The sequence below is a fragment of the Bombina bombina genome, chromosome 5, assembly GCF_027579735.1.
Source record: "Bombina bombina isolate aBomBom1 chromosome 5, aBomBom1.pri, whole genome shotgun sequence".
NCBI classification, from domain to species: Eukaryota; Metazoa; Chordata; class Amphibia; order Anura; family Bombinatoridae; genus Bombina; species Bombina bombina.
In genome coordinates this window covers 390,527,246-390,545,943 of record NC_069503.1, presented here as the reverse complement: position 1 = coordinate 390,545,943, position 18,698 = coordinate 390,527,246, and the positions used below count along the sequence as shown (strand labels likewise).

The following is an 18,698-nucleotide window of genomic DNA, read 5'->3' as shown; positions in this document are numbered from 1 at the left end:
TCAAAGTCCCTTAGCTCTGTGCAATTCTTCCTTATTTTGAGGCTTTGGCCTACAGGTATATTGCTCTTCTATTTAGAATAGTGGCAGCTTGTGGCATGTATGTAGTTGTTTGCATCTGTGGGTTTAAAATGTGTTTTGGTGACCAATTTATTCTTATCTGCTATTATTTCTAAATCTAAAAATGATATGTTCTCTTGGCTAATTTGGTACGTAAATGTCAAACCCCTATCGTTATTATTCATTAGACCGAAAGTATCTTTAAGGGATTCCTTGCTGCCATTCCATATAATAAAAATATCATCGATATATCTTTTAAATAGCACGAGATTCGCACCGAGCTCTGCGTGGGATAGGAAACTATGTTCCCACTCACCCATAAATAAATTAGCATAGCTCGGTGAATCTCGTGCCCATCGCAGTTCCCTCAACCTGCAGGTAATACTTATTATCAAATGTAAAATAGTTGTGTTCAAGTATAAAACGAATGCATTCCAGAAGGAATTTCTTTTGTTCTTCCGGCATATCTTTATCCCTTTCCAGAACATTTTCTATAGCCTCAAGTAAAAAATTATGATTAATATTAGTATAAAGTGACATGACATCACAAGTAGCCAGAAGGAATTCTTTTTTCCATTCTATGTCACTTAAAATTCTAAGAACACGGGTAGTGTCTTTTAAATAGGAGTCTAATTCTACAACATATTTTTGCAGAAACTTGTCCACGTATTCTGATAAGTTGGCTGTAAGGGACCCTATCCCTGAAACTATTGGCCTGCCTGGGGGGTTGGTGAGGCTCTTGTGTACTTTCGGTAAAAAATAAAAGACTGGTATTTTTGGGAATGATGGCATAATGTAAGCATATTCTTTCTCAGTAATAATTCCTTTTTCTTTACCCTTATCTAAGATTCTCTTTAGTTTCGCCTGATATTCACTTGTCAGGTTTAGGTCTAATCTCTTATAGGTTTTCTTCTCACTTAACATTCGTTCAGCCTCTGATATATAATTTTCAGTATCCATAAGTACTAAACCACCTCCCTTATCCGCCATTTTAATTGTTAAACTTGAATCTGTCTGGAGCCCCTTTAGTATCCCCATATCTTTCTTAGTTAGATTTCTCTTCGACACTTCTTTTATGTTTTCACTCTTTCTTAAATCAGCTAGAATTACTTTTTCGAATGTCTCTAGATTGCTCCCTCTATCATTTTTAGGGTAAAATTTAGACTTTAACTTCAAATTAGTATGTTTATAATTGTCCTCCTCCTTTTTAGTAGTTTCTGTTCTTATATATCTCTCCACTGGAGAAAGAATGGAGTCAAAGAGACAGAGGTGATAAATAGTGTTACTGGAATATTTAACTTAAGTAAAAAAGTTTTAAAAAAAAGAGGAGGAGAGGGTCCTAAAACTAGGTCTATCATTCGCCCCATCAAAGCCTATGAATAGGTTTGAGACACATATAAATATTAAAAAATTTGTACGAAATTTAACCTTGAAAAGACACTTTCTTAAAAATCCAGTGGAGAGATATATAAGAACAGAAACTGCTAAAAATGAGGAGGACAATTATAAAAATATTAATTTGAAGTTAAAGTCTAAATTTTACCCTAAAAATGATAGAGGGAGCAATCTAGAGACATTCGAAAAAGTAATTCTAGCTGATTTAAGAAAGAGTGAAAACATAAAAGAAGTGTCGAAGAGAAATCTAACTAACAAAGATATGGAGATACTAAAGTGGCTCCAGACAGATTCAAGTTTAACAATTAAAATGGCGGATAAGGGAGGTGGTTTAGTACTTATGGATACTGAAAATTATATATCAGAGGCTGAACGATTGTTAAGTGAGAAGAAAACCTATAAGAGATTAGACCAAAACCTGACAAGTAAATATCAGGCGAAACTAAAGAGAATCTTAGATAAGGGTAAAGAAAAAGGAATTATAACTGAGAAAGAATATGCTTACATTATGCCATCATTCTCAAAAATACCTGTCTTTTATTTTTTACCGAAAGTACACAAGAGCCTCACCAACCCCCCAGGCAGGCCAATAGTTTCAGGGATAGGGTCCCTTACAGCCAACCTATCAGAATACGTGGACAAGTTTCTGCAAAAATATGTTGTAGAATTAGACTCCTATTTAAAAGACACTACCAGTGTTCTCAGAATTTTAAGTGACATAGAATGGAAAAAAGAATACCTTCTGGCTACTTGTGATGTCATGTCACTTTATACTAATATTAATCATAATTTTTGACTTGAGGCTATAGAAAATGTTCTGGAAAGGGATAAAGATATGCCGGAAGAGCAAAAGAAATTCCTTCTGGAATGCATTCGTTTTATACTTGAACACAACTATTTTACATTTGATAATAAGTATTTCCTGCAGGTTGAGGGAACCGCGATGGGCACGAGATTCACACCGAGCTATGCTAATTTATTTATGGGTGAGTGGGAACATAGTTTCCTATCCCACGCAGAGCTCGGTGTGAATCTCGTGCTATTTAAAAGATATATCGATGATATTTTTATTATATGGAATGGCAGCGAGGAATCCCTTAAAGATACTTTCGGTCTAATGAATAATAACGATAGGGGTTTGACATTTACGTACCAAATTAGCCGAGAGAACATATCATTTTTAGATTTAGAAATAATAGCAGATAAGAATAAATTGGTCACCAAAACACATTTTAAACCCACAGATGCAAACAACTACATACATGCCACCAGCTGCCACTATTCTAAATGGAAGAGCAATATACCTGTAGGCCAAAGCCTCAGAATAAGGAAGAATTGCACAGAGCTAAGGGACTTTGAACAAATAAAGACCGTGGAAAATAAATTTAAAGATAGAGGTTACAAGGAGGAGAATATAAAACAAGCAGTAGTAAGAGCAAGGAACACAGATAGGGCCTCACTCCTCAGATATAAAATAAAAAAACAACAAACAGAGGATTTCAGCATACCATTTGTAACAGAATATAGCGATAACCATAACACGATTAGCAAAATCTTACGTAAACATTGGCACATAGTGAAAAATGACCCTATACTAGGGGACAAACTTCCACCTTACCCCAAGATAGTATATAAGAAAACAAGGAACCTGAAAACAATATTGGCACCTAGCGAGTTCAAAAGAAATAAAGGGGGCCAAAGTAAAGATAAAGATCTATGGGGGAAAGAGGTAAGGGGATTCTTCCCTTGTGTAACGTGTAGATCATGTAAATATAGTACAAAAAAGAAAATGTTTAAAGTCCCAAAGATGAATATAGATTTCGAGATCAAGGATACTATAAGGTGTAACAGTAAGGGGGTTATTTATGCTATACAGTGTTCTTGTAATATGATCTATGGAGGAGAAACTACGAGAATGCTCAGGGATAGAATGAGGGAACACTTGTGGAACATTGAAAAAGGGAAACTAGAAACCCACCTCTATCAACATTTTAGAGAAGTCCACCAAAATAATCTTAAAGATTTTAAATTCTGGGGTTTGTGTAAAGTTAAAGGGGATTGGAGAGGGGGAGACAATGAAAATAAACTTCTAAGAAAAGAAGCAGAAATGATATATAATTTTAATTCACTGTACCCCCATGGGCTTAATTCAGAAATAGAAATACACCTTTTTTATGATAAATTTAATTATTAAGTTTTAAATGTTAATAGAGTCTTTTAATAATTAAGTTTTTGGATAGGTGAGTTTTGAATATGTAATATAAGTGGTTTTAAGAATTTTTAAGGTGAAGCATTCTCAGTTTGTTTTAGTAGGTGGCTCTGTAGATAGGAAATAGATACATTTTGGGTATTAATTTCGGGTATTCATTTTTATTGGTGCTAATCATTTATTTATTAAATCATTTTAATATGTATTTATGTATATGATATCAAGGTACATTTGAGAATTTATTTTATGGTGAAAAGTGTTATAGATTAGGTATGAGATGAATTTTACAGCTTTTTATTACATAGTCATTTAAAACATTCTAGACTTGTAATTCTGTGAGTAATAGTATACATATTTTTAATAAAGCTAGAATCCCAATAACTAAAGAGGACGTTTGGCATTTAGCGGCGAAGAAGAGAAACATGAGGATCCCACAAAATAAAGCTTTGGCGGAGGAAGCTACTATTTCCCCAATTTGCACCGGATCTGAATATGTGTATTTAAGTAGCAGGTGTGAGTGAAAACAGTATCTTGAGAAAGCCCCGGTCTAAGTGGGGTGAAACGCGTAGAAGGACTGAGCACTTGGTCAAACCTGCACGAATCTAAATCTTGTATCAAAAGGAGGATAAAGTTTTGAGCCCGAGAAACCTCTGCGTACAGAGTACTAAGTGCAGAGTGAATGGTTGGAGGACTGCTGGAAAAGAGATTACTTGCGCAAGTATAACAGGATTTCCATATATCTACACTGCACAGCTGAGGGTAACCGGTGACGTCAGACGCTAAGCTAGCAGCGTGAAGATTCCCTGTGAGTGTGAAGCTGTGTTTGCAGAGACCTGTGGGTGAGAGCAGCAGGCAGAGAAGTGAACCAATACTTCAAGCCGGTAAGAGTGCATTTGGGAACTGTGACATCTAAAAGTTTAAGGTAGCACATATACGGTGCAGCTTGTTCTGGTAAATTGCAGATAAGCACCTCTGAGGATATTTATCCCTGGTCTCCGTTTGCTCTAAGGCTTGTGGATCAGATAAAGAATTGTATTCTGACTGTTTGAAAACAATCTTTTGACTCTGACTCTGAATAAATATAAATTCATTGTCAGAGAAGCTGATTACTAGCCGTTGCCAAACGCTAACTCCGTGAGATTTGTAGTCAACATCGGGACTTTCCATATATGCATTTATCGAATGTAGAATACCTACAATTGTGATGATTATATAGCTACATTGTTTTAAGCATATTATTACATTGGAACAAATCAGACAGTATTTTTGTTTAGCCAATTTTATTAAAGGGCTTTATGAATGTGAGTATGATTGTGATGTTGAGTGACCGCATTGATTAAAATATTTTATGCGTATTATTTTAAAGCAAATAAATAAAAATGTAATACTGACCTTGTGATAAAGAGAATATATTATTTTAGAGCTTAAATTAGAGAATTTTAATTACACCCTTTCTGATCAATTACGAAGGATTGTAGAGAGATATATATATAAATTGAGCAGTACCCGCTCATCAGGAGCAACAATACCCACAGCTGTAAGCGCCTCTACAACTTGTTTTTAATTGAGAAAGAACAAAAACAAATTGAAAGGAACAACTTGTATAGGGGATATGGCAAGTAATATTGGTACATATAATTGTCTCTAAATGAGCATCATGCAGGATTCATGGTAAAGGATACAGGACCTTCTGAAGGTAAGACAGATTGTCAAACTACATATTGCTCTACTTTCAGCTAGCACCCACAGCCTGTGTGACACCTTATGAAAATCTTATACTAATGTTTCTTAGCTGGTCAGACAGGATAGGAAGAATTCAGTTAATAGAAAAAATATTAATTTGCACATGTCTAGTATATGTGAACCTGGGTAAATCCTCTTAGTATAATAAATCCTCAACAGGCATGTAGTTAGATCCCCCTGAATAGACTGTTAAAGAAAATGTCACAGTACAGTGAGCAGTAAGTGGCTTTTTGACATTTGATACCATGAGTTAGGAGATAGAAGGTTAAAATATATAATTTGTTAAAATTGGAAAGGACGCCTTGTACTAATAGAATGGCTAGTGGAATTAGTGTATATGGTTGTATGAAAGGGAATAAGCATACAAAAAAATGCATAAGGATTACAGTATAAGATATAGACCATAAGATATAGACCCTTCTTAATATGGATCAAATAGTAAAAAGTAAGATTCTTTTAGCAGAAACAATAAATACATTAGGTAGATCTAGGATATGTAAGCCTAGGTACATTCCTTGTTAGGTATCTATAAATAAGTATCTGGGTAGTTAAAGGAGCTTTGGAGCATGTGTAAAAGAATATTCATAACCAAGAAAACCTTATTAGGAAGAAACATATAAAAAGTCCAAAGTTCTAATTCAACATGAGTTACTATTTATGCTAGTACAAAATGTCCTCAACTGTAGGGTAATCAAATATCTCATAATAAACAGTTAATAGTGGAGAGACAGTCAACCGACCCCTCTCTTTAGCGACTGAGCAATGGTGTAAGTACGGTAGGAGAGGGAGCCAGACAAATTGTAAGGCAGCCATATGTCAGGCAGGGTTTCTTGGCTGTAAGACAAAGAGAGATGTAAGGGGGCATGTAATCCATATTTAGTGGATGTCGAAGCTTCTGCTCTTCTTGTGTGACCCTGATCGTTTCTCCGCTCCCTCTGTGCATCAAGAGCCTGTTCCCTGTTCCTCCCTTTACTAATCTGAGTCTCTTCCCGCACCCGTGCACACTCAGTGTGGTCAAATGCCTGGCTTGTTCCGTCGAGGAGTAATCTGTTTCCCCTGTAGCCGATCCATTGCTGCGTAACATGGAGTTCTCACCCGCATCAGGTAAACTGGATTTCAGTTCCCCCGTGGTAGCTAGGGTCCGCTCCTCTGGAGGATCGTATTGATCTGTGCTAGGCAGCTCCTGTGCATGCTCCATCTCTCCCCTCATCAGGACCTCATCCTGAGACATGCTGGTCTTGATGGCGGCTGATATACTAGCAAACCCAGCTGACATTCGGGCTTCCAAGTTCTTTAGGGCTGTCTGGATAGACCAATAGTATTCCTTCTCTTCGGGTGTCATTCTCTGTTGCGTGTAGATTAACAGTGTAGAGATTTCCTTAGAAACAGGCCTATTTAGTGGGTTTGAGCATGTTAGTAGTCCGAACACCCGTACATTAACAATGCGTGGAGCTCAGCCACCATTTTATGTAAACTGGTTCTCAGATATCCATGAAAGTAATCGCAGTTGCAATATAATAAATTGCTTGATCCATCAAATTAATGGTCCCAATATTAATTGTCATGTAGTAGGGACCTTTTCTCTCTGGGTTTTCTGAAAATTTCCACTATATTTTCTATATAATGTGAGTTAGCTGTAAGAGCTCTGGTAGATGAATCTTGTTCGTTCAGCAGTTGGCTCCGCCCCCAATAGGTTTTATTTTTATTTTACAGGCAAGTTTGTATTTATTTTAACTAGGTAGAATAGTTACTAAATAGTTATTAACTATTTAATAACTACCTAGATAAAATAAATACAAATTTACCTGTAAAATAAAACCTAACCTGCCTTACACTAACACCTAACAATACACTACAATTAAATAAATTACCTAAATTAAATACAATTAACAAAATTAAATACAATTACCTAAATTACAAAAAAACTAACACTAAATTACACAAAATAAAAAACAAATTACAAGATATTTAAACTAATTACACAAAATAAAAAAGCCCCCCCAAAATAAAAAAAACCCTAGCCTAAACTAAACTACCAATAGCCCTTAAAAGGGCCTTTTGAGGGGCATTGCCCCAAAGAAATCAGCTCTTTTACCTGTAAAAAATACAAACAACCCCTCAACAGTAAAACCCACCACCCACACAACCAACCCCCCAAATAAAATCCTAACTAAAAAAACCTAAGATCCCCATTGCCCTTAAAAGAGCAGTTGGTTGGGTATTGCCCTTAAAAGGGCATTTAGCTCTATTGCAGCCCAAAGCCCTAACTTAAAAAAAAACCCCACTCAATAAACCCTTAATAAAACCTAACACTAGCCCCTGAAGATCCACTTACAGTTTTGAAGAGCCGACATCCATCCTCAAAGAAGCCGGGAGAAGTCCTCAGTGAAGCGGCAAGAAGTCCTCAACAAAGCCGGGAGAAGTCTTAATTCAAGCCAGGAGAAGTGGTCATCCAGACGGGCAGAAGTCTTCATTCAGTCTGCATCTTCTATCTTCATCCATCCGGCGCGGAGCGGGTCCATCTTCAAGACATCCGACGCAGAGCATCCTCTTCTTCCGACGACTACCCAACGAATGAAGGTTCCTTTAAGTGACGTCATCCAAGATGGCGTCCCTTAAATTCCAATTGGCTGATAGAATTCTATCAGCCAATCGGAATTAAGGTTGAAAAAATCCTATTGGCTGATGCAATCAGCCAATAGGATTGAACTTCAATCCTATTGACTGATCCAATCAGCCAATAGGATTGAGCTCGCATTCTATTGGCTGTTGGAACAGGGCCTTGTGCGCATGCACAGCATTGTTTGCGCATTGAAGATTACGGCCCATAGAATTCCTCGACCTGTTGTTTTCAAATAAGTCGCCTTAAACAGCTGTTTGGAGGAGGTTGGGCCTCTTGCGCAGGCGCAATGAGAGCCACACACCTCCAGCAACTGATTCACATCACCGGAAGTGACGTAGGTCACGCATTCTTATGTGGTATACAACTTATGTTAGAATACTGGTGTCAGCATTGATTTTATACACATGCCCTATTGCCTTAGACAGAACTGGCAAAAATCTTCAATGGTGGTGGTGTGCATGCTTGAGCCCACTGATTCCACTGTGCATGCGTTGGGGGATCGTGATTAGATAGTTTTCATATATAAATTACAAAGCATTCATAGGACTATTATAATGTGTGACGGACAGCCCATTTCTGTGGGCTGTTGTTAGCTACGTCATTATAAAAAATATATATATATTTTATATATCTTAGATGCTTTGTTTTGGAAGAAAAGTAAGTAGTATTTATTTATGTTACACATATAAATTCATCTGTGTTTTAATATTCCTTCATATAAGAACCTTTTATAATCCTTTAAAAACACATCACTGTAATAAATTCCTGTGTGTTACATAGGAAGTGTTTGTGGGGTTTTTTTGTTTTTTGTTTTTAGCTTGGAACTCCAAATATTCTAATAGACAAAGCAAAAAGATTAATCATTGTACAGTTGTATTGTTCAGTTTAATGCACTGTATACATTCACATCTTCAATTTGCAAATTTTTCATTTAAAGCAGACACAGTCAATCCTGCAAAATTGATGCATTACATGTATTAAATGTGCTTTCATTATTGTTACAGTCGACTCCACTTTGCCTTGATAACTGTTCATTGTGCTACTGTCCTTATCAACTTTTCCATGAACGCATTTCCTAATCGAGCTTTTAGTTCATTAAACAGGGCAAGAAATGTTTAACCACTTGATTGCCAGGGAGAGTTGCAATTGCATTGCTGTGCAATATGCTGCAGCCCTCTCTGGCAACCAATGGAGTTAAACTTTGCATTCTGATACATAAATATCAAGTTAATTACAAACAAATATCATTAATGTAAACAGGATATTACCACAATTCCAGTTACCACAACTCCAGTGGAGCCTGCGAATACAAGGAAAATCCTTTTGTAGTACTCTTATAACTGATGTCACATGAACAGCAAGGATATCACAAGGAGGAGTCAGATTACAGTAAGAATGGGCAGTGCAGCATGCAGCCAGAGTAAGTGCTACATCAGACAGGGATTGTATCAGGGATAAGACTGCTTGCTTGTACAGCACAGCTCTCATCCAGAGGAGATCAACTGATCGCTGGCTGCCCTGCTGGGAAATGTTCCACCTCTTGTAGAACGAAATAGCCCTATTTTACATGTCAGCCTTGTGCAGGAGTTAATGCAGGATAAACAGCAGCTTGCTTGTGACTGGAATGAGAAACATAATGTATTTTGGTAAGTGTTTTTTTTTTTATCATTGTGATTCAACTTATACACGTACAGTGAAGGCAGCTGTTTTGACTGTGAAATGAGGATACTGTGCATTAGCAGTACCTGGCACGTTGCATGCTTCTTTTATTTGCAAGGATTTTGTATCTAGTGATCATTTATCTGTAATGGCTTGATGGAGCAGCTAATCTGTTTGGGGAGGTCAGCTTTTCTAAGGACAGTCTGAATGAACTTGCATTTGGGTTACATGACAAGATAAAGCGGAAAGTTAGCAACATGGTTAACACTACAACAGCTAAACTGTAGACGTTTCATATTGGATAATATTACTAAATAATACTTGCTTTAGGAATTATTTATCTATATATATATATATATATATATATATATATATATATATATATATATATATATATATATATATCATTTTTTTTTATTTTATTTTTTACTCTTGGTGTAATAAACTCTATGCCTTGCAGATTTCCACTTTATATTATTTTGGCAGCATGCATAAAGGGCTATAAAATACATTGGTTGTTGTAATAAGCCTTTAGAGGTCTCTGTGCTATTTCGTGATGTGGAGAGTTTGGTTTCATTTTAGTTGAGAAATGTAGCTCACAGCTCAGCAGTACCTGCCTGCACGCTGTTGTAACACGCTGTTATTTTCTACAACATTCAGCACTGTCTCACACTCGCTTTTCCTTTGCTAAATGCAAATGAGCAAATCCTACAGTGGTAAAAGCCAAAAACCCCATTAATGTCTAAATATAATATAAGATTACTTCACATCAAAGCTTTGCCAACTTTTATTACATTTAAAAGTGATAATTTGAACTGAAGCTGCATATTGTTACTGTAAGCAATACAGAGTCATGAGAATAGGTTTGTTTATACTGTTTGGCTTTTATCTGACTGCACAAACAGATAGCAACAGTTTCGAAAATATTTTGCCATTAAATGTGTTTTTTTAGGTTATTAACACAATTTGTTGTAACTCTCTCTCTCTTTCTCTCTCTCATATATATATATATTTAAATATTTAAAAAAACAAAGGCTGTTGCACTGTGCAAGCAACAAAAGCAACATGTGGTTTAAATGTATTTGTTTAAACATAAATTCTCCAAATACAATAGTAAACTTTTTGTTGCAGATATTTTGTATATGAAAGCTCACTTTTCACATTTTGAAAGGTGGTTTAACCCCCATAGATGCTGAAATTAATTGTTTTGTGAAACATTGCAATCGAAGCTGGCATCCAAGTAGTTAAACCTTTAATTAGAGTATGTGAATCTTGTGTTCCAATAACATTACATTGCAGTTTTTCTATGTACACTACATTGTTTAATACATAATATAATGAAGTTTGACTCTGCAGGATGAGACAATGTTTAAAACACAAAACAACACACTGAAAATGAATTATTTTCATATACATTTATTATAGAGTAAGTTTTGCATAGTAATACAGGTGTCATGTATATGAAGGTGTTGAGTCAGAGTTTGACATCTAGTGCATGATTTATCTATCATCTATCTATCTATCTATCTATCTATCTATCTATCATTTATCTGTCTATCTATCTATCTATCTATCTATCTATCATTTATCTGTCTATCTATCATCTATCTATCTATCTATCTATCTATCTATCATCTATCTGTCTGTCTGTCTGTCTGTCTATTTATGTCTGTCTCTCTTTATTGATCATTCTGTCTATCTCATCTATTATTATCATTTATTTGCTAAGCATTGCCAAATAAACAAATCTATCTATCTATCAATCAATCTATCTATCTATCTATCTATCTAGCGCTGTGGAATCTGCTGGCGCTCTTTAAATAACCAATAATAACAATCTGTATGTCTATCCGTCCGTCTGTCTATCTATCTATATCTAATTTATTATTATTTATTTATTTGCATAGCAAATAGGTACATCTACATATCATCTATTTTTCTATTCTCTCTCTCTCTCTCATCAATATCTATCTATCATCTATCTGCCATCTAGCTATCCATCTATAATCCATCTATCACAAATATAAAGTATACATACATTTTGCCCTGCAACAGGAAAGTGAAGAGTGCCTTGAGTATACTTACACATTGTGATTTATGATATATTAATTCATGAGTTATATTTGAACTAGCTAGAACCGCTGAAACAATAGGCATGTGCTGACACATTCAACAATCAGCCCGACTATAGCATCTTGGCTTAGAATAGTTGCATTTCAATTGACTTTTTATGGTTGAAAGAAATTAATTGACAGCATTGTATATTGCCTTATTATTATTATCTATAATACTAAACATTAAACACTTTAACATTGTTGTAATATGTTGACTGGGCTGAGGAAGAAAATCAAAATGGGTTTAACAAACAACATTGTAATAGGAAAAAAAATGATCTGCAACATAAAACTTGTTTGTAGTGAAATTGTGTTAAATCCGTTTCTGTATGAGAGTTGCTGAAGGGCAAATGAAGGATGGCTTGAACCATTTACAGTATTTTCATCTACTTGTTTGTCTGGCCATAAAACCACACATCTTATTATTATGACTTCTTGTAATACTGCTGACATGGTCTGTTTTCAAATTTCTTTTTTGTATCTACTTCTCAAAATATAAAAAATTGCATATTCATAAATGATTGCTTACTGTTCTAAAGGTTACTATTTTTATGTTTCCAATAATCAACATTTATAATTGTTTATCCAAAAATGTTATGAAAAAGTTCCAGAATCTCAAATAATCAACATATTAATAAAGTTTTTTTAATTTGAATATTTTGACCTGATTATATAAGTCATGCATTGTAAGGTTACTTCAGCTTAAAATACTTTTGCAGTATGTAATACAGTTATTACGCATGCCTCAGTTGGTACAAAACAGCATTGTAATCAAAAGAAATATCTCAGAATAGTTTTCACTATATATCTAGTCTTCATTTTCTGTACAGTTTGCTACATTTTCAAAAGATATAAATGCAATAATGTGTAAGCTATTCTGCATACAATATTTTATCCCTGATTATATAAAGTATAGCATTATTTTATGGTACCTTAAATCATCTGTACTGCAATGGGCACATAAAGAAGCAAGTTGTTGTAAACATTCTTAATAGAACAGTAAAAAGAGCTTATGTTTTGCTGTCTCAAGTATTATAGTAGTTATAAATATAATGCTACTTTCTTCATTGTGTCTTATATGTTTAGTTCTATTCCCCAGGGTAGTGATATGCCATAAGAGACAATGAAATATTTCTATTGAAATCTCATCTCTTTATTATTTATTTTTGTTATGTACCACTTATTATTTACATCTTTTGTCTAATCCTATTATTGATCAAAGATTTTAAACTTTCAAAAGCAAGTTATTGAAACACTAAAGATGTGCATATTCAGGAATAAGATAATACTTAAAGTGATATTGTGGTCAAAATTGAAATGCACCTACCTGTAGATGAATTACATATTTGAATAGAAACATATTTGCAATATAGATGTATTGGCAAAAGTGCATCTAGTAAAAGTTATCACTGATTTGGTGTTAGTAATTTTCTCTGCATGTGCATGTGAAGCATAACTAGATATTCTCAGTGCACCAGCATTTCAAATAATGCAGCTGCTCAGAGAGCCAGTGGGGCTTGTATTTTATCAGCATTGATGAATATTGAGTTATTACCAGATAGTACAAGCACCTTAGGCTCTCTGAACAAGTACTGTGTTTAAAATGCTGGTGCACAAACTAGCATACTTCAATACACACTTTTGAAACAGCTTTTATTAGAAGCATTTTTGTTACTACATGTACAAATCTGCTTCTATTCAAAACTGAAATGCATGCATATGAATTTCCATTTTGGCTGTAATGTCCCTTTAAAGAATACATAAACTTGCAACTTAGTGTGTTGGAAATGTATCAAATGTATTAATCAAATAACTTTTTTTTTCATTTTTAAACCATAACAAATTAAAGGGACAGTCAACACCAGAATTTTTGTTGATTAAAAAGATAGATAATCCCTTTATTACCCATTCCCTAGTTTTGCATAACTAACACAGTTATAATAATACACGTTTTACCTCTGTAATTACCTTGTATTTAAGCCTCTGCAAACTGCTTCCTTATTTCAGTTCTTTTGACAAACTTGCGTTTTAGTCAATCAGTGCTGACTCCTAGGTAACTTCACGTGCGTGAGCTCAATGTTATCTATATGACACACATGAACTAATGCCCTCTAGTGGTGAAAAACTGTCAAAATAATTTAGATTAGAGGCGGCCTTCAAGGTCTAAGAAATTAGCATATGAACATCCGAGATTTAGTTTTCAACTAAGAATACCAAGAGAACAAAGCAAAATTGGTGAATAAAGTAAATTGTAAAGTTGTTTAAAATACATGCCCTATTTGAAACATGAAAGATTTTTTGGACTTTACTGTCCCTTTTTAATATAGGTATTAAGCTGGCCATTTGGCTCAGTGTATATACAACATATGTCTCCTTCTCACATGATGCAATGTTGTGTAAACCTGGGCAGGTTCTATCTAAGTAAGCAGGGACATGAAAAAAATCTCTTTGATGTCCAGTTTGCATTTTATTTTAAATTTTGCATGGGTTGTAACCTGGATAACTAACCATAGATGTTCTTTACCTTGATAAAGGGGGCAATCATTTTAAATAGCTGATTTTGCCTGCAGAAACTGCCACCTATACTGATCTTGCCAATACTGCAATATTTGCTATAGAAAAACTATGCAATCAAGAAGTAGGGTTAGAAGAAAAAGTGACCCTGCGGCTACTTTGAATACAAAAAATAATCAGCTGCTTGGCTTGCATCAAAAAAATATCTGCTAAAAATTAACCGTTCTATGGGTACAGAACATTTCTTATTTCCCCACAATATTCCTTTAAATGAATGTTTTAGCACATTCCCCTACTTTTCAATCTGACTAGGACATCTACACGGCACAGTTCAATGTCTACTCTATGGCTAGTGGGCAAGTGAAAATTGTGAGCCCTGAGATATCTATCTATCTATCTATCTATCTATCTATCTATCTATCTATCATCTATCTATCTATCTATCTATCTATCTATCTATCTATCTATCTATCTATATATATATATATATATATATATATATATATAAATAAAATCACACAGATACACACACACATGTATATATACATCGTTTAATTTTTCTAAATATTTGGATTTGGTAAATCTGCTATTTTCCTTCTCGCTCCTGTTGTGAATTAGAGGAGTATGAACTGAGAGAATGCTGTGCATGTAAGACTGACGGCTGTTGGAAGTCATATTAAACTGAACTCTTACAGTGACAAATATTGGAAAGGTCGTCCATTCACATGTAAGAAAATGTAGATTTTATGTATAAAAAAGGGGGTAACCTTTGTATTGTCATTCTTGCCAAAAAGTGCAAATGCATTTTAATTTGAACACAATAGTATTTAGTAGTTAAAAAATACTACTTTTAAAAGATTGTAATTCATGATGGATTGCAGCAGTTGTTATTATGTATTTTTGTATTAATTGTTTTTAAACTATATTTGATATGTCATTTTGGATATGAGCAAAAAAAAAAAAAAAAAAACATTACGGTTTGTGTGTATTAGTAAAGAAAAATGTATTATGCTAATGTGACATAAGAATATTCATACATTATATAAATTACAATTTTCATTGTACAGTTTTTGAAGACTTAAAAGGTCATACATTTGTTTGACATGATGAGTATAAAAGAGCTGCACTAAACCACATTGAAACATATTATTCTAGAAGAAAAAAGAAAAAAGAAAGGGTATGCAAAATTAGATTGAAATTAGCATAAAACACTTGCCTTGCACAACTAACTGCTAGGTATTAATGCTCATTGGTTTACAAAAATATTCCTTGGGGTAACTTTCCTAAGTATGAAAAAGAGCATTCAGCAGAGAGGCACCAGATAAGAAAAACATTTTTAGTTTTAATAAAAATATAAAATATATATTATTTTATTTCTTTCATGTAATTGGCAAGAGTCCATGAGCTAGTGACGTATGGGATATACAATCCTTTTTTTTTTTTTTATTCTTTTTATTAATTTTCAAAAGATAAATAACAACATAAATGCAGTAAGGCAAAAATGAAAAAGGAACAAAAACAACTAGAAATGACCAAGATTACATTTTCAGATTCTATTATTCCATAGAATATTAACTTATATAATTTATATCTTTAAATGTCTATCTTATTTGCTTTGACCAATAACTACCTGATTCCCCTACCCTCCTTGGATCTGGATAGTATTTTTCTTCATACTATTGTGTTATATCTTTAAATTATGATTAAATAAGATCAGAACAGCAACTTTTCTCCTCTTATCTAACAATAATTGCTACAATGTTTTACATTGTGTGATTGCTGACTCATATCTGTCCAGCTTCCTACTATCCTCTTTCGTTATAATAGTGTATTATATCTCTAGAATATGTTTGTATCGAGTCGAGACAGCAACTAATCTAATATTTCAATATTTGATGGCCAATCCTACCTTATCTTCTGTTCCCCCGCTCTCCCCCCTTGAACTTATCCTTGTAACCAATAATTAGGCAAAAATCCTTCTACTATTAATGTGATAAAAGGTAACGCGTTGTTTAATGGTGAAATAAACTGTAATTGTATGGGACGTGGCCAAGATATAATAACTGGTTTCCATTTAGCAAAAAATTGTCTAAATTGTCTTTCTGAAGCTGGTTTCAGGTCTTGTGATTCAATCCACATTTGTTGTTTCATCAAATTAGAGAATTCTGTTAATCCAGGGGCATCAGGGGACCTCCATTTCTTATAAATTAATATGCGTGCCACAAGAATTGCTAAATTTACAAGCTGCTGTTGTCCTAATTCTGTCCTATCATACCGTAAAAAAAAAAAATATGGTATGATGTCAATTGGACTTTTTCAGTTAAAAATTTGTTTATCCAGAAATTTACTTTGCCCCAATATTGATTAATTTTTGGGCATAGCCACAGGCAATGTAGCAGATCAGCTTTCTCTTTATTGCATTTAACACAGTTACCCGTTTGTTTCTCTTTTAGCCATTTACTCATTCTGTATGGAGTCAGTCAGATAGTAATTGTTAATTATTTTTATTTGGGATTCCCTCCAAATGATACATGAAGTGGCATTTCTTGCCAATTCAATACTCTTTTGTATTTCTTTCGTTTGAATTGTTGGAAAATATTGGAGTAGATTATCCTTAAGTTTATTTATATGTTTTAATCCTGTTTTAATTAATAGTGATTTATACCAATATGATATTGCATGTTTGCCTGCTTTGTATAGTTTAATTCCTGAATCTATTTCTGGTTTATTCCAATCAGGGTCAATTAAAGATGTTATTTGATAGAAATAATTCCGTATTTGTAGGTATGCGTAAAAATCTCTTGATGAGAGACTATATAGATGCATCAATTCCTGAAATTAGTATAGTACTCGTGATCCCTCTTTCTTTAGCTGAACCAAGTATATCAAACCATTATCTTTCCATTTTTTAAAATACCTCATTATCTATACCAGGACTAAAATCCAAAGTACCTACAATTGGTAGCTATTTAGATATGCGGTGGGAATATCCCATTATCTTCAAGTATTTCTGCCACACTTTTATTATATTTACAAAAGTGCTCAGCTGAGTGATATTGCTTGGTAATCTGTTATAAGGATAGTGTAGAATAGATTTCAAATTAAAAGGTTTTACTAGCTCTGCTTCTAGTCCACAATATGTTACATAGTTAGCTTCTGATAACCAGTCAATTCCAAACTTGGCTAATGTTACACAATTGTAAAAATGTAGGTTAGGAAGTGAGAGTCCCCCGTATTTTTTAAGTTGTGTGAGCCTCTCAATTGAGATTCCGTGTCTTTTTTCACCCCAGATAAATTCTGCACATAGTCTATTATATCTAGTTATATCTCTCTTTGTAACCAATAAGGGTAGATTTTGTAATAGGTATAGTAACCTGGGGAAAAAAAATATTTTTAAAATCATTATTTTTGCCGAGAGTGAAAGATAATGTATATTCCATCTTTTCATATCAGTAGAAAATGTATCAAACAATTTATCGTAATTGAGACGATACCAATCTTTAGGGTCTTTCCCTAAACTAATTCCAAGGTAATTTATATGATCCACCTCTTTGAATCCATGATTTAAATAACTTTTTGTAGTTTTGTTTATCCATAATATTTCTGATTTGTTAGAATTGATTTTGTATCCCAAAAATTGACTAGCCCGTAATTATATCCATGATCTTTGGGATGCTAGAATTAGTATTTTGTAAAAATAAAATTATATCATCCGCATATAATGAAATAACCAGATTTTGTTTGCCTAACTTAATTCCTATTATTTCATTTCTCAGTTTGACCGCTAGTAGTTCCAGTGCTATGTTAAAGAGCAAGGGTGACAATGGACAGCCTTGTCTTGTCCCTCTAAACAATCTGATATGTTGTGTTAACTCTCCATTGATTAATAGTTGTGATCGTGGTTTGTCATAGATTAGTTTAAGAAATTTTATCAAGTTCCCTGTAAATCCAAAATTGCTAAGTGAAGTAAACATGTGGTCCCATACAATCGAATTGAATGCTTTTTCATCATCGATTGTTAATAAAGCTAAGTCTGTTTTTTTCTTTTTGTTTACATCTTGTAATTTATTGAAATAGTGTTCTAAAGTTAATAATACCTGGCATATATTGCGAGCTATATTTCTTCTAGGCATAAAACCAGATTGATCTTCATGGATTAAATCACCTACCACTTTTTTAGTCTATCAGCTATAATTGACATACAAAACTTATAATCATTGTTCAATAATGATATAGGTCGGTATGATCCGACATCATCAGGGGGTTTCCCTTTTTTATGTATCAACGTTATTATTGAATCAGTGAAGTATGGTGATTTCATTTCATTTTGGATATAATAATTATTATATAATTTTGTTAAGGTTGGTGAGATATCATCTTTTAT

At 33.9% G+C, this 18,698-nt stretch overlaps 1 protein-coding gene across 1 annotated transcript in view; it reads left to right on the top strand.

Moving 5' to 3' along the window:
* Positions 1 to 9,462: 9,462 nt before the first annotated feature.
* Positions 9,463 to 18,698, top strand: part of ZNF385D (zinc finger protein 385D) — a 538,925-nt gene continuing 529,689 nt past the window's right edge. The window contains exon 1 of the mRNA XM_053714223.1: positions 9,463 to 9,673. Coding sequence (XP_053570198.1) covers positions 9,652 to 9,673 — 22 coding nt within the window. The 5' untranslated portion in view covers positions 9,463 to 9,651. The remainder of the gene's footprint in view (positions 9,674 to 18,698) is intronic.